The sequence below is a fragment of the Myxocyprinus asiaticus genome, chromosome 37 (assembly GCF_019703515.2).
Source record: "Myxocyprinus asiaticus isolate MX2 ecotype Aquarium Trade chromosome 37, UBuf_Myxa_2, whole genome shotgun sequence".
NCBI lineage: Eukaryota > Metazoa > Chordata > Actinopteri > Cypriniformes > Catostomidae > Myxocyprinus > Myxocyprinus asiaticus.
The window spans coordinates 42,269,365-42,287,023 of NC_059380.1; the positions used below are offsets into that span (position 1 = coordinate 42,269,365).

The window sequence follows — 17,659 nt, forward strand, 5'->3', positions numbered from 1 at the left end:
ACAGCCTGGGACGGGGGAGGAAGAGGCCTGTCCTCGCGACCCGTGGAGGCTGTCACATCGGGGGTGGATTTGTGCCACAGCTGGGCGCTCAGGGGCGAAAAGGGCACCGCTGGAGCGCCAATCCTGCAAGATAAAGCCCGTGGACGGTAGTCGTGGTGACGACCGTACACAGCGGGTATGTGACCCAGGGAGGAAGGAAGCCGCTCTTTTGTTGAACTGTTGGGTACCGCAGCCACTTGGGCGTACGGCGAAATCAAACGAAAAGGCAACAAAAGATTTTCCACCTGGCCCTCCACCGGGGGATGGAGTGGTCTTTCTACCAGCTCCAGGTGAGTGGGTTCCCTCGTCCCTGGGTTGTCCGTCTCAGGGGCGCCTCGAAGACCTCCGTGGGTTCTTCGGTGCCGGCTGAGAGACGGGTGGCGTCGGCTTCCTGCGGTGGGCTCCACGCCGGGGCCGGGCCGGAGGGGCGGGGTGCGGCGGAGCCGGTGCAGTCACCGCAGGGGGACGCCCTTGGCGACGAGCAGACGGGGTGCGGGGTCTTGAGCCGCGCCGGGGCAGGATGTGCCGGATTGCCTCCGTCTGCTGCTTTACCGTCGAGAACTGCTGGGCAAGGTCCTCAACGGTGTCGCCAAATAGGCCCGCCTGGGAAATGGGGGCAGCAATGAACCGTGTCTTGTCGGCCTCGCCCATCTCGACCAGGTTGAGCCACAGGTGGCGCTCCTGGACCACTAGTGTGGCCATCGTCCGCCCAAGAGACCGCGCTGTGACCTTCGTCGCCCGGAGGGCGAGGTCGGTCGCCGAGCGCAGTTCCTGCATCAAATCTGGGGCGGAACTACCCTCGTGCAGTTCTTTCAGTGCCTTGGCTTGGTGGACCTGCAGGAGAGCCATGGCGTGCAGGGCAGAGGCGGCTTGTCCAGCAGCGCTGTAGGCCTTGGCCGTCAGGGACGACGTGAGCCTACAGGGCTTGGAGGGGAGCTTAGAGCGTCCACGCCAGGTGGCGGCACTCTGCGGGCATAAGTGCACTGCGAGCGCCTTATCCACCGGGGGAATCGCCGTATAGCCCCTGGCCGCCCCGCCATCGAGGGTAGTGAGAGCGGGGGAACTGCGGAGTCGGGTTCGGGCAGTAAAAGGTGCCTCCCACGACTTCGTCAGCTCCTCATGCACCTCCGGGAAGAATGGCACTGGAGCGGGGCGCGGCCGGTCTGAGCGGCGCCGCGAGCCCAGAAACCAATCATCAAGCCGCGAGGGTTCAGGGGAGAGCGGAGGGTTCCACTCTAGCCCGATGCTCGCGGCCGCCCGGGAAAGCATGTCCGTCATTTCGGCGTCGGCCTGTAACTGGGCGACCGTCCCCGAAGGGGGAAGCCCAGCTGAGGCTTCTGCGTCCGACTGGACAAGCCCGCTCTCCGACGCTGCGCTCGAAAGCTCATCATCTTCGCGGGCCTCGAACGAGAAGCCAGACTCGCCGTGCGACGAGCCGGCGAACTCATCCGGAAGCCCGACTGGGGCAGACGAGCGTGCTGGGGAATGGGAGGTCCGCGGGGGGATACCCGGCGGAGGCGATCCCATTGAGGTCCCCAAATCGCCCCCAGCGCCAGCCGCGCTGACCTCAAACCCGTAGGTAGGAGGACCAAGGCGGGGAGCCGCTGGGGTGGCTTGCTTTCTTACAAAAAAACGTTGCGACCGCAACGTTGCCATGGTCATGTTCTCGCAGTGAGAACATGAGCCATTCATAAACGCTGCCTCCGTGTGGGTCGCGCCCAGACACGAAAGACAGCGATCATGACCATCCGAAGTTGAGAGAAATCGACCGCAACCAGGAATAACACACGAACGGAAAGGCATCTTTAAAAAGACGCGTCTTTAAAAAGACGTTCCGTGTGTGCGCTCTTTTAGAGAAATATATACTCTTTTAGAGGGAAAAATGCTCTCAGAAAATATACTCTCTAGTTTTTCTGCCGAAGCGCCCAGGGGCGTTCTCTGCAGTGCACCAGTGCAGAGGAGGGAGAAGCCGCTGAAATGCGCCGTCAGATCCAGCAGAGGTGAATGAACAGTGCTATTCAGCTCAATGAGCATGACCGTTCGGCTCCGAAGAGAAAATCTGAATGAGTGGTTGCATACCAGCTCCTTTTATACCCGTATGTTCGGGGGAGTGGCATGCAAATACCACTCGCCAATTTTCATTGGCTTTTTATCAAAGACCAGAGGTGTCTCGGGCTCCCAAGAGTGACCCCTAGTGTCACTACATCAACACCAACGTCGAGTGAGTGACAGATAGGGAACACGATATATGCAAGTTTAAAATACTCAAGACATGTTTTACACATATATATATCACATTAAAATTGATTATGTACCATTATATAAATAAATACAAATTAGAGGTCGACTGATATTGGTTTGTGCTGATTCGATAATGTGCTGAAAGGCAATTAATCTGCCAATAGTTTTTAAAACTTGTAGCCTATATTAATGTTCTTGGTCTTTCCTTCCTGTGATGGGGAGGGCCAGACAGAGGATACAAGAGTCCAAACTGAATTAAATTCCAGATGCAGTTTATGGTGCAACCAAAATACCAATAACCGGGGGAAACTAGATTTGATTCATCGTGCAGAACTTTTCACTTTAAAAGCTGAAAAACACCAGGGACTTTTATTTTGAAATGTTTGCGCTTCACTGCTTCCAGCTGCTCATTCAGACAGATAAGGGAAATAATCTATAACATATAAACATTGTCATATTTCATCAACAGTTGATCATTAGTGATGGAGTGTCATATATTTCTGATATGATTGTGAACTGCTCTGTAACAGCTGGAAACACTCACAAGCCCCCGCGTGCTTAGAGAAAATACAACAGTGCTGCGTTTTCACTTAAGTACACAGCGCATGCATTTATTTAAATCATATTCTTTTGAAGTCTGATAATCACATTAGGTCGTATCACTACTCCTGTCTTTCCTCCCCCAAATTTATGACCTCTAAATAAAAATGAAGTCTTTTGTTGTATCATTTAAGATATTTAAGACTTTTTATGACCTTACATTTTGGAAAACTGAATTTAAGACGTTTTAAGACTTTTACAGGATCCGCAGGAACACTGTCAGTCAGATTCATCCAGTAATCACTCTGACTGATTCACGTCTTTTTAATTCTCTAAAAAGAGCTGGCTAATAAGAGTCATTTGTTCGGGAATTGGACATCACTGGTACACTGCATGTTATTGATTCACTACAAAGAAGTAGCTCAAAGGAATCAATTGTTTGGGAATTCGCCAGTACTGGTTACGCTGTATGTAATGGATTCACTAATAAGAACCGGTTCAAAAGAGTCATTTGTTTGAGAATTGGACTATACAGCCTGGTCACTCAGTATGTTTCACGCTGTAGATTCTACACCAGAAACACTGTCGGAGTATTAATTATGAGTTTCGCTCCGCATTGCCAGAACAATGCACCTTTAAGAACAGTTTACGGAACCGAACATCATGAAAATCATTCAGTTCTGGTATTTTAATGCAATCATTACTGGAGATTTACTGGCACATCCATATGAAATCTGAGAGTGGATTTCCCTTCTTCTTGATAGTACGAATGCTCCTGAACTTCGCCTTCATCTTCATCGTGCTTCTAGATTTACAGCTAAGTGAAGCTATCAATGAACGGTGGGAAACTAGATCTGAAATGATTCAAGTTATAATATCAGAGACAGTCTGTCTAGAAATTCTGTGGTAAAGCGCTAAACAAAACTACTTTGATTAGATGACATTGATAGAAGAAAGAATACCCGTGAGTCCGTGGCTTCTGAGTGACACTATGAAATTCACTGGCCAAACAGAAAAAGTTGCTGCATTTTTAACCAATTTTTGTCAGTAAATGAGTGAAGAAAGAGATGTTATAATCACAGTTGATATGCCTGCCGGTTCTTTCATCACACTGGAAATAGAAGGCCAAATTGAAAGCATTGCATTGTGGGATACTGGTCATTCTGTGTACAGTATACACTACACAAATAGTATGCACAGTATGGTAGTATGCAATTGTGAACACGGCCCCAGTTTCTGTGCTGAGTGTGGTGTCAGGTGTGCTTACGTTTAGAGGGGGCGAAGCCTGTGGGTAACCCGAGGTGGAGATTCGTGAGAACTGAGCTCCAGGTGTGCAGCGCACCACCGCATGCATGCCGCCGCTGCAGGGAACGTTGTGACGCGGGACAGAGAGCTGCGCCTTGCACTGTGCCAATGACACCTCCGAACCTGAACACAGAACGCGCTCGACCCAGAAACCTTTCTTACTGACCATAGACCTGAAGAGAGAGAGATTACAGTATCATTCTGTGTACATGTTTACATATCACTCACCTCTGTCAACTGTGAAAATACTGTTCAAAACTCTCTCCCACAATGCCAGAGAGTTGCTATCTACAGTACTTGCTAAGGTGTTCTGAGTTGTTTTTAGTGTGTTTTGTGGATGGTTACTAGGTCATTGCTAGGTGGTTGCTAGGGTGTTCTGAGTGGTTGCCAGGGCATGCTAGGTAGTTGCTAGGTGGTTGCTAGGGTGTTCTGGGTGGTTCCTAGGGTATTGCTATGTGGTTGCTAGGGTGTTCTGGGTGGTCACTAGGACATTGCTAGCCAGTTGCTAGGATGTTTTGGGTGGTCACTAATTCATTGCTAGTCAGTTGTTGGGGTGTTTTGGGTGGTTGCTAGGGCGTTGCTATGCGGCTGCTAGGGTGTTTTGGGTGGTCACTAGGGCATTGCTAGGTGGTTGCTTGGGTGTTCTGGGCGGTCACTAAAGCATTGCTTGGTGGTTGCTAGGTGGTTACTAGAGTGTACTGAGTTGTTGCTAAGGCATTGCTAGGTGGTTGCTAGGGTGTTCGTTAAGGCTTTGCTAGGCGGTTGCTAGGGTGTTTGCTAGTGCATTGCTAGGCAGTTGCTTGGGTGTTCTGGGTGGCCGCTAATGTGTTGCTAGGTGGTTGCGAGGGTTTTCTGGGTGGTCGCTTGGGTGTTGCTAGGCAGTTGCTAGGGTGTTTTGCATGGTAGCTAGGGCATTGCTTGACGGTTGCTAGGGTGTTCTGGGTGGTCACTAAGGCATGCTAGTAGTTGCTAGGCAGTTGCTAGTGTGTTCTGGGTGGTTGCTATGGCTTTGCTAGGCAGTTGCTAGGGTGTTCTGGGTGGTTGCTACGGCTTTGCTAGGCATTTGCTAGGGTGTTCTGAGTGGTTAATTACTGTTTCAGGTGAAAAGAGTCTCTGTGATATTCTGCTCTCTAGATATTACTGGAGTCCCTCCTTCAATATCAGTCTACAGGAGTTTTTCACCTGTTTTATTGAAATCCCTGCTAAGACTTTTGTACTGTAAGACACATGATTTGAGGAATCATTCATGTCTGGAGCTGCAGGATGACTTACACACTGAACGTTTAATACTTACTGTTAGAGATTTGAGCAAATCACTATGAGCACTAGTAATAAGGATGATTGACTTAACAAACTCTAATAATAAAACATCAAATCATACCTTGTGGTTGGATCCTCCATCTTAGAGTCCCACAGTTTCCTGCAGGAGGAATCAACACAAATCATGAAATAAACAGAAACATTTCAAACGGAATCAAATAAGTAAGCTCAGTTGCTCAAGTGAATCCATTTCTAGACGCGACATTAACTTTACCGACACATATACACTTCTGTGTTGGATTCGAAATAAACACAGTGTTAATATATCACACAGACAAACACACTGGAGACATTCTGCTGGTTTTGTGGTCACCAAAGATCTCAATGTTCTCAAAGTCCAGCCAAAACCAACTTCCTCTCTCTGGTCATGCTTGTGTTTTTCTGTACATACATCTCAGGTTCAGTAGAGCGGCTCTACATGTGGAGGACAAGCATGAAAACACGCTGGAATCGGGCTCGAGTGTATTTTGGCCTGGATCAGCTCTAGATTTCTCTGCTAGCATAGAGTTTGTCTTTCTGAGGTAAAACCGTTAAAGCTGCTTTTTGGTATGTGACATAAAAATGTCACTACTATCTTACAGAAATAGGACTCACACTCATCTCTGTGACAGCACTGGACTTTAAGAGTCACAGGAAAACCCTCTGCCTGTCAATCATTTTGCGTCCTCTGGTTTGTCTTTGGAAGGTGGGGTTTTGGAAAGAGGGCGGTCTGATTCAGCTGTTCAGTCATGACCTTCATTTGTAGGTTGACTCAGAAGGCTTCACTTAGCAATGTGCAATTGTACAAGGTTTTGACAGTAGTGGCTTTTGATGTATGAATAAAACAAGGTCTATGGGTAACATACTGTATGTTTAAAACAAATTACACAGTCATATCTCAAACATAAATTTTTAAACCATTTTTAAACGTAAGCTGCTAACGAGTCACAAGTTGCTGCATAAGGACTAGTTGCGTTCAAGTCCTCATAATTGCGAAATGATGTGTTCAAGTGATTTTAGTCAGTTTTAAGTCTTTTTCACTTACTGACAAAGACAAGAAGCTTTTTTTTTTTTACACCAATGCAACAAAATGAAGTGTAAAACCATGCATTAGGTGTGTGATTTGCTGTTTTTTATGTGCATTTTGGGATATCACATTAAAACCACTGGATGGAAACACCAAGATGTGAATAAAATCTCCAAAATGCACATCAAAACGTATATGCTAGCTTAAGGTGGATACATTTTTTATTCAATGAGAATAACTGAATAATTCATTCATAACTGAATGAACCAGCAGAACAATCATCGCATCTGAAATGTTGCTCTGGTCATCCTGAGATAACAGTGTCCTGAAAATCCTGCACAGAGTTAATAAGTGGAATACAAACTTGAACTGTGCCGAAGAGCGGTTTACTGACACTTTTGAAAAATACCTTATAGATCCACGCGGTAAAGTCATAAGGATGGAGGAACGCACACACATAGTGCGCTTAGAAATGTGTGATGCGCTGTCGCTCCCAGACATGAATGATTCTCTTCCAGATTTTAGGACTCCAAACTAAGCGGCTCTATTCTAGCAGAAGTTTAATGGCTGAAATCACTTACAGCACCTTAAAGAAGACTGCAGGAAGATTTTCTATGCTTTCTAACGTCAACTTTACGAGTGAATGAATCATGCAGGTCAATAAAACACCAAAGAGATTAAAGCTAAAAATACCCCCAACCACCTCCTAAATGAAACCCCTCAGACTTCTGCATGCCACACAGCCAAAGAGCACACAAACACAATTACAAAACAAGTATCATAATGAGCCATGGTATTCTTTAAAGTACCTTGTAAATATCACATTACAGTGGGCTTTCATTAAGAGGAGCCACATGACTGTAGATCTGAGACTGAAATAACCAACTCCAGTTCTGAACCAGTTAATATTGGTACAGTAGGGTGCAAAAACACACATATCAACACGCATTTCCTGTGTAATACGAATACAGATGCTCAGTCTCTTCCCAGAATGCAGCAGTCAGTTATAAACATGCACTTCATGAAGCTTGTATATAATTCCTCGTATCTGTCTGCTGCGGTTCTGCAGCGGCATGTTTTACTCCAAACCAAACATAGAAATATACAGAATATATGCGAGAAAATCCCTCCATTTACCTTCTGAAGAACAACCACTTCAAATCACAAGCTAACCTAATAACATCTGACTGGAAATCACATTAATGACAACATTTACACAACAACACAGAATATACGTGTTGCAAAGCATCTGTAGTGTACAGAAGTGAAGATGTAACTATTATCCTTCTCAAATCTTTATCTAATATTAATCAAAACTCATAATAAACTGGGACAAGTCATCATTTATATAATAATAACTTGTCTAAAGATGTAAAACATTTTACAACCTGTTCTGTGAACAAGAGAGCCAAGTTTTAATGTAAATTATATCCTGTCTGTCAAAAGAAACATGAAAGGGAATATTAGTGAAACGTGTTTTTAAACCATAATGACATCTTACAAGGGGCACTTTGATAAAAGAATATTAGTCTTATTAAGTTCCAGTGGGATATGGCACCATCACACCTCCACAACACTCTCAGAAGAACTGGGATCCATATTTTGTCCATTTTGGCTCTGGTTTAGAGAGAATCTATGCCACACTGGATCAGACTCTCATAACCTGGAAGTCTGGGCTTAGTTCACATTATATTGGTAAGTGTTTGGGTTCCTTCCCCACAAAAATTCACAACATCATTGATCATTGATGACACCAAATTGATTTGATGCTGTTAAATACAGGATAACCACTCAACGATAAATCTTAACCCAATAGAAAAACATGTCCAGATAATTCCAGAAGCTATTCTCTGATAAATAATCATACAAACGTCAAACCAGAAGCAGTTTCTTCTCTGTCAAACTCTCAAAAATCAAAAGTACTCTTTCTCACAATGAAACGCTTTAAACCAAACAGCAGACTGAAAGTGTTGAAGTTAAACCGGCCACACGGGTGGAGTCCTGAAACAGCTGAGTGAAAGTAGCTATTAAAAATCACTCTGAGAAACACACACACAATCTCAGTGTGGGCTTCAGTTTTATATAGTCAAGAGGAAAAAAAACATCAGCAGCTCCAGACGAGACCAGACGAGTCCATTTCACTGAAAATACCAACTAATAGAAAACTAAAGATAACAGATATTAAGCAAAGTTCTTTAGAGAACAACACATGCATTCAATTCTATCTTGCTTGGATAGGGTTAGTGTTAGTATACTATGAAAGGCTAAGCGCTCGTCTGTGTGCAAGACAGAGCTGAGTGCGGGAAAACTAAATTATACCCTAGCCTTAATTTAATGTTAATTTCTCTCTCAAATAATATGCCACACTTTTTCCATTAAGTCTCTGGGTGAACTGATGTGTCTATAAGGTCATTTGGTTCATAACAGCATCTGAACTTTCTGTCTCTGATTGAGATGTTGTGTTTGGTGTGACAGTAACACTTTAATCAAAGTCCAGTTGCTCAGTCGTTTAGTGGGGCAGATCACAACACATTTCCTGTGAATATTTCAGCAGAGCTCACAATATTCTCCAGCATGTGCTGTCCTGTTATGACTTCAACAGAAGACAATGGTTTCAACAGGAACTGGGAGAGAAACATGTGCATGTGAGTTGATAAAAACAGACCATCTGAAGATGACTTCAAAGTCTGGAGAGCGGAAAAAGCGAAAGTTTATCTGATGGATAATAATGCCGTTCCGTGCGACTCAGTCCATCTGAATCTGACAGGCGTGCCAGTGCACATGAGCTGACATCCAGAAAAAGGCACTGAGGTTGTGCATAAAGACACAGCGAGCCTGTCTTACTGCGGTCACAGTGGATATTTATAACAGGGGGTCAGACACATCTGGACTCACCCAGACTCTGTGGGTTTCTAGGGGGAAATTGAGAAAGTTACGCTAGGGTTTACTTTGACAGGGAGAGGAAGAGTTTCCCCATCACCAAACCTCACACCTGTGATATTCGATTCAATTCAAGATCGATTTCAAATCTACCACAAAAAGACAAAGAGACAGACAGAAAGAAACAGACACAGCTAATGGTTTTCCACTGGACTCACATAATTACATGAGATTAAAGGACACATTAATTTCAGTGTATGCTGCTATTCCTGAATCTAAAGCCGACATTAATGACACAGTCTATGGAATACTTAAGAGCCTCATGATGAAAGCTATGAGACCCAAACCATGTTATTTTTTCCAACCAAGCATTTAGCAATCCACTGTAAATTGAGAGAGAGTAACAGTCCACAGACAGATCTGTTCACGTGCTGTCTGATGTATATATCACATAGAAAAACTGGTTTTGCATAATTGCCAGGGCTTGTGTCTAACCCTCGGGCTGGGAAAGACTTTACTTGGGTAATGGTTTAGTTTAGGGCTAGGATTAATTTAGGGTTAAATCCAAAGTATACTTCAGTTGTCCGTCTTCCAAATCAGATCGCACAGTATGCAAGACGTTAATTTTGTCATCGGTACAGTCTGCGCAGACTGTCAGCATATAGCTTTTTCTCGACATGCAGACATTCCTTGTTTGCCACATGCGCCTGATGTTGACAGTACTAAAAGAGTATGACAATGCAGTCCTAGTGTAATATACTTTGAAAGGCTGAGTGCTCGACTGTATTCAAGACAGTAAAGAAGGTGTGGTGCAAGAAATAGATGTACCAGAGCCTTTAGGGTAAAGATGGGGTCAGGGTTTTTGTGGGACTCAAAATAAATAGTGTATTAATGTCACATGTGACTCACACAATACTTTTCCCAGCCCGATGGTTCCCTTCTGGACACAGCCACTACCAGGAGTCTGTGTGCACAGGTTTATATCAGTCTACCAGAAAATAAAGTTGTGTTTGCTGAAAACAAGCTCTCAGACTGCAACAATGAGCACAGCTGATGAAGAACTAGTCACTGGATTTAGCAAAGTCTGTGACCTTCATGACTGTGACTACGCACGCCCGGCCCCCCGTCGGGCTAATCAGCCGAGAAGAGGGATAAGTGCAGGGGGATGCGGCAGTTCGAGAGAGAGAGAGAGCCACACGCAGCTGCCACGTGTGCGTTAGTGTTGTATGTCTTTTTGTTTCATTAAAATGTATTTTGAATGTTCAGCCGGTTCCCGCCTCCTCCTTTCCCATTTTAACCTTGTTACATTGGTGCCGAAGCCTGGGAAGGAGGAGGGGTGCACTGTCGTGGAGTCCTTGCCACTGCCATCCGCCCAAAGGTGCAGCCGCGGCCATCCGCCGGGGGACGGAGGAGTCGCTGCTGGCTGCCAAATTGTGGAGGGGTGTTCCATCCGCCAGGGGTTAGAGGACTTGCTCCGGTCTGCCCGGGGAGGAGTGGCTGTCATCCGCCAGAGGGTGAAGGAGTGATTGAGGACCAGGCAACGGAATGTCTGGGAACCGGCGGCAAGTTTTTTTCTCTCTCTCTCTCACTGTCGCTCCGCCTTGCCCTTTCCCTGTCCTTTTATTTTATTTTTCCCTCCCCTTGCCGGAAGGGCTGTGATTGGTCGCTTTACATGTCGGTAAGTGGGTGGTTCTTGGCACAGAAATAGGATAAGTAGGTTCTTTGCCAGAAATAGCTGTAATTCAGACGTCAGATGCCAGTCGTCAAAAGTCTATCTGCCAGAACAACAGTATCTCATTGCTTCACTGTTTTTGGAAAGTGACAAAACTGAAGCTTCAATTAAACAACTGTAAACCATGAATACCAGGGGCCGGCTACACCAGCAGTGGGTTACAACTTAGCCTAGTTGTGGTGTAAATGTGCACTAAGCACAGACCTTAACCCTGAACTAATAAGAAGCCCTTCGTTTGAACTTTAAAATGGCAACTTTAGTGAACGGCTGGTGCAACCCTACTCAGGTGACCAGACCAACAGTATCTCATTGCTTCACTGTGTTTTTGGAAAGTGAAAAACTGTTCATGAAGCTTACATATGACAAATGCAAACAATGAAGACCAGATTTCCCTTCCTGTAGAAGACTAAATATAAATCAGACATTAAGAGAAGATGCCTGTGCAGTTCCACACTCACCGATACACACGCGTGTCATGTTGTCCTGCTGCAGGATATCCCAGCATCCCACACACCACTCGACTGCCGTTGTCATCCCAACCCAAACTACACACCTGCCTCCATTTCCCAGAATGCTTCACTTGCACCACACCTTCTGTTACCATGGTAGCATCTCGGTTGATTGATTGAATGGGTCTGAGTCGCACCTCATCCAGTCTGACCCAACCAGAGGACTGCAAGAGAGAATCAGACCATCTCACTGAGATACTAAAGATTCATGTCAACAGATCTTACATTATATGTGTGTGATCCATTGTTTCAGGATTTCAATTTGAGTTCATAAGAATGCTGTTTTCAAAAATATTGACCAATCTAAAGATCTTGATGGTGCTAATAAACAGTCCATTGTTGGTGTAGGAGTGTCTGGTGGTTTGATAGTGGAACGTTGTGATAAACTGACTTTGCGGCGATGGCTTCAGATCTGTCTGTGATTGAACACATTGGCAGGAAGTCTCAAGCTGTCAATCAGAATCTTTTGGAGAGGGCTGTCAATCATGATACAAATCAATGAGACAAAACTGTTGTGGTTTACAGTAAATTAATCTGCAATTATTTTGCAATTATATGACATTTTGGCCTAGATTTTTATCCCTGCTGGAAAAACCAGCTCATACCAGCTTAAGGAGGTCAGGCTTGTTTGGAACATTGTAGCTGGACTGTTGCTGGTCCAAGATAGTCTTCCAGCCCTAACCAGCTTGACCAAGGTGTTCTACCAGCTCAGCCAAGATTAACCACCTTAACCACCTTGTACCAGTTAATGACCAATTCAGGATTAGATTGGACTCATTAAAAACAATGTAAAACCCTCACCACTGGTTTTAGATTGAGTTTCCTGCAGGGGTCTTAATTTCAAAGACTAAGTTATCAGTTTGGAGACATAATCATTTATCACAGTTTAGTGAATACATAAATGACTCATCCTCTACCATTTCTAAATTTCTAACCTGGCCGTCTACATCACTGAAGTCCAGATCCATCCTGTTACTGTGCTCCACACTGGGATACGGCGGCTCAGGATTGTAAACTCGATCAGAATCTGGTCTGTGGACTGGAGCTAGTGGTCTGGATGGAGTCTCTTGGTATTGATCTGGTACGGATGGAGCCTCCTGAGTCCGTCTGTAAGCGGCCCTGTTGCGGAGAAAATCTGGTAACTGGTGTCCTCTTGGCATAGAGCTTTCATGTTCCTGTGTAGTGGCAGTGTTTTCGATTCCGTTCCGGCGCAGTTGGATGCGATGGGCGTGTAGCTGTGGCGATGATGGGCCCTGGCTGTTACGATGGAGAGCAATTTCATGTCCTCGCATGTGGGGGGAGCTATCGGGCAGCTGGGCAACTGTAGCAGGATTTGATGGAGTGTTGGAGATCTGAGGTTGGGGTGGTGGGGCAGGTTGAGCTGATTCTTGGTAACGTGGGACGTGACCCTGCTGGGGTCGGTCTGGACTGCAAATAACGCCCAGATCTTCTGCATGTGTGCAGTCGCTCACACCCAAACCGTTCGATTGACAGTCCGATAGTGAGTTCTCGGAGCCTGTACATAAGACATTATCCAACCAGATAGGACCTGTGGAGACAGAGAATTAAAGTAATAATTAAAGGAATACTTCGTCCAAAAATGGAAATGCTCTCAAATCTCATCTCACATATTGTGTGTTGTGTTTGGTTATGAAAGAAGTGAGACCCACAAGCATTTTGGCATCAAGCTCTCATCAAACCTTGGAATATTGTTCATGAATGTTGGAACAACATGAGGGAAAGACCACGTCCACACTAAAGGCTGAATCATACCGTACGCAAGTACATGAATGCAGGCGCTTCAAGCTATGCAAGCTTGATTTTTTTTCTCCCCAATTTGGCATGCCCAATTCCCAATGTGCTCTAAGTCCTCGTGGTGGCGTAGTGACTCACCACTCGGTGGTGGATGACGAATCTCAGTTGCCTCCGCGTCTGAGAACATCAATCTGCGCATTTTATCACGTGGCTTGTTGAGCGCGTTACCGCGGAGACGTAGCGCGTGTGGAGGCTTCACGCTATTCTCCGCGGCATCCATGCACAACTCACCATGCGCCCCACCGAGAGCGAGAACCACATTATAGCGACCACAAGGAGGTTACCCCATGTGACACTACCCTCCCTAGCAACCGGGCCAATTTGGTTGCTTAGGAGACCTGGCTGGAGTCACTCAGCACGCCCGAACTATGCAAGCTTGATTTTGTGCATAGTTGCGTTCCAAAATGTGCCATCTACCATCAAGGCAGAGAAACAGTTTGAAGAGAATATTGCTGCAAGGTAAAGTTAATATGCTTATAGTAACTAACCTGAATAACAACATATCTAGATTCATGACACAGACTTTTGAAAGTAACTCTAGAAAACTTGAGGTTTACCACCACATTAACACAAGAACCACGTTATGTTTGTTCTAGTATCTACAGTGCATGAGTAATTGTGTAAAGTATGTCTGGCCTAAAATGTTCTCATTTGAAAATTCATTAATTTTGCTATGTTTACGCCTCTTATCCACACTGGAGTGCAATTTTCCGAAGTTTCGAAAACACTCTCCATAACTGTATACTTTGGAAAACGATGACATGTGGAAACTCAACATGCTGTTTTCAAACGAAATGTGGATTTGGCCTGAATAATTGTGATTTTTGGGTGAACAGTCCTATTGAGAAAAGTGTTAAGAGAGTGCAGTATGATACTTCTAGTGTTTTGAGAACCTGATGGTTAAACTGTTGCCACATAATACATTTTCATTTTCAAAGACAGGATCCTTATTTTTACCATAATTGCCTGGAACACAGTGTAACTCCTCTTACCTCGCCCCTCGCCGAACTTGGCACTGTGGGCCCAGGTGAGGCCGTGCGAGAATCCCAGTTCTCGACATACGACATTCGCCAGATCGATGTTCACATTGTCGTCGCACACGGTTCCCCATTTGCCGTTATAGAACACTTCCACGCGGCCCTCGAACTTGTTTCTCCCGTCGACCAGACGCACCTGGAATCCTGGTATTCCGTGAGCAAGCCGGGAAATGATGACACTCAGGAAAAGCAGCGGGATCATCATCATCATCTCTGCCTGTAGTCGAGACGCAGAAGTTTCAGTCATTCTGCAGCGAGTTCCCCCTCATCTCACGGCCCAACTTCTCAAAGCATTTACTGTACATTTATTAATTTGGCATATGTTTACAAAGTGATTTGCTGTGCTTTCAAAGTTTATATTTATCAGTATGTGTTTTTGCTAGGAATCAAATCCATGACCTTTACGTTGCAAGCACCATTTTCTATCTGCTGACCTACAGGAACATAAGAGCTAACTGAACCTTTTCCAGATCTAAATAAGAAGTGACTCAGAAGCTCATTTGGGATCCAACTGTCTCCTCAAATCATGTGTGTCGAGTCAGAGCTAATGACTCCTGCCAGCAGTAATTAAACCAAAGCCAGAGCAGAGAACACAACGAGAAGTTAACCGTAACCAGAACTCAACCAGAAGCAAATCAAGCACGTTAGGAGGTTCACAGGAGCATGGCGAGGATATTTAAAACCTAAACCTGTTTTAAAGTCGAGTTTCACCCAAGTACAGCTGTGTTAGTAAGTTTACATGTGTTCAGTTGGAAAATTCACTCTGGAACAAGTGACTGCAGAATCTTTAGTTTGAAACATTTGAAAAATCTACTCAATTAATACATGACTTGTATTACACATAATAACTACCTGATGCTGGCATTAAGTTCATGCTGTATAGCCAGAAGAGAACTGGCTCCCCCAGCTGAGCCTGGTTTCTTCAAAGGTTTTTTTTTTTTTCTCCACTAAAATCTTAAAGAGTTTTTGTTCCTTGTTCACCTGGGGAATTAAAGGAATATTCCGGGTTCAATACAAGTTAATTTCAGTTGACATCATTTGTGTCATAATGTTGATTACCACAAAAATTAATTTTGACTCGTTCCTCCTTTTCTTTAATAAAAGCACAAATGTGTGTTCCAGTGAGACACTTACAATGGAAGTCAATGGGGTCAATTTTTGGAGGTTTAAAGGCAGAAATGTGAAGATTATAATTTAATAAAAGCACTTACATTAATTCTTCTGTTAAACTCATGTATTATTGGAGCTGTAAAGTTGTTTAAATCATTTTTACAGTCGTTTTAGTGTTTGTTGACATTACATCATCATGGTAATGAAGTTGTAAAATTGTCTATATCTTTCCACAGATGCCGTTAGTAAGTGATTATATCACAGTAAAATCATGTTAACACACATTTTGTTTATGTCTTGTGTCTGTACTTTTGAAACAGTGAGTATTTTAATGTTTACAGATTATTGACCCCATTGACTTCCATTGTAAGTGTCTCACTGGAACACACATTTGTGCTTTTATTAAAGAAAAGGAGGAACGAGTCGACATTAATTTATGTGGTAATCAACATTATGCCACAAATGATGTTGATTGATCTTTACTTGTATTGAACCTGGAATATCACTTTAAAGACACAAAAAAACGGAGGCATGAAAGTTTCTCATTGAAATGGACTTTTAAGACTTTTAAAAGGTTACAGTATGATTCTCTGTAGAGCTGCTTGGAAATGATATGAAATAAACATGACTTAACAAGAATCTTTATATATTTAAGTCTTTCAGAGGCAGTTATCATCACAGTTACAGCTACATGTTCTGTGTTTATCAGCAGAACTCTGCAAAACTGAAATAACCAAAACACAACCACAAGCATATAAACCACACACACTTATAATTAACCCAGAGAATTCAATGAGAACTGTGTGGATCCATTTTAAAGGCACTGAGAAGATGACAAACACATACAGAGGAGAAAGAGATACTTTGGCAAAACAAATGGACAATTATTTGTCATGCCAATCATGCACACTGAAACCAAATGAGAGAGACAGAGAAGTGAGAGAAAACTAAAAGTGGAATTCTCAAAAATGAACAAAAACCCAAACAATCACAGAACAAAATCAAATCAAGTTTATGCTTCAAATAGGTGGCGGAAACAGAAATGAAAAAAGACTAAATGCACTTAAAATGAAAATTGATTCTTAGAAAACAATTCGTAGTATCTGATGCAGTTTTGCTTCTCAGGTAAATTTGTCTTTTTTTTTTTTTTTAAAGATCTTTAGATATTTCTACTGGAAAAATACTTATAACTTTAGCAATGTCTGAAAACAGATACAGTTAATTTCCCTAAACACTCAAAACATGCCAGAGGAACATGATAAAAGTGATAAATACTGAGTAAGCTGCAAACTCACCTGTTGAACAGATCAGTGTGTGTGCAGACAAGAGCGAGAGAGTCTGAATGAGAGTGTGTGACACAGAGAGAGAGAGAGAGTTAAATCTCAACCAGCTCTCTCTCTCTCTCTCTCTCTCTCTCTCTCTCTCTCTCTGTCTCTCTCTCTCCTGTTGTCACTTTCTTGGTTTTCAGCTGGTTTTTATGTGGTCATTTTCTACAGACTTTATCTCTCTTTATAAAGTGTAGCGGTGAAATGACATGGTCACATCTGGAATCTCTTCCCCTGACAACAAATCTACACAAAAGTGCAACCTTTAACATAAAACACAGCCTAATTTCAAGAGATTTTTTTTTTTTTTTTTTTTTTTTACAAATTATGTCACGATTATGATTATATGCCTTTGTAAATAATCAAATTTGACTTTGTCAGCATAGTTTTAGTAGTGTTTGTTAAATCAAGCATCACTATTACTATTGCTCACAGCAGGGGTGTAGATTCCAGGGGGGATGAGGGAGAGGTAACCCCCTCAATAATCAAAACAAGCAAGTACAACCCCCCCATTATTTATACCATGAACCCTTGGTTCATAGTGATTTAAACAGGAAGTTTGAAACAGTGTTGAGTGTGTAATTGTTCCTTCCTACTTTACTAACAGATCAGCTGAAAAACCCCATAGACTGACACTGAAGGAGGGACTCCAGTCAGATCTCGAGCAGAATATCACAGAGACTCTTTTCAGTTGAGACAGTAATCAACAATAGCAACTATCCAGAATAGGGTTACCAACTGTTCCCAGTTAGCCGGGATGTAGCGTATATTGCATGGCAGAAATGAAGACTATTGTCCAG

The 17,659-nt window shown here is 43.7% G+C and overlaps 1 protein-coding gene across 1 annotated transcript in view; it reads right to left on the reverse strand.

Annotated features, from left to right (window-relative positions):
* LOC127427810 (lysyl oxidase homolog 4-like) overlaps positions 1-16,856 on the reverse strand; it is a 39,831-nt gene extending 22,975 nt beyond the window's left edge. The window contains exons 1-6 of the mRNA XM_051675613.1: positions 16,830-16,856; positions 14,380-14,641; positions 12,508-13,121; positions 11,522-11,736; positions 5,507-5,545; positions 4,088-4,298 (exon numbers count right to left, since the gene is read on the reverse strand). Of these exons, the coding sequence (XP_051531573.1) occupies positions 4,088-4,298; positions 5,507-5,545; positions 11,522-11,736; positions 12,508-13,121; positions 14,380-14,635 (1,335 nt within the window). The 5' untranslated portion in view covers positions 14,636-14,641; positions 16,830-16,856. The remainder of the gene's footprint in view (positions 1-4,087; positions 4,299-5,506; positions 5,546-11,521; positions 11,737-12,507; positions 13,122-14,379; positions 14,642-16,829) is intronic.
* Positions 16,857-17,659: the final 803 nt, after the last annotated feature.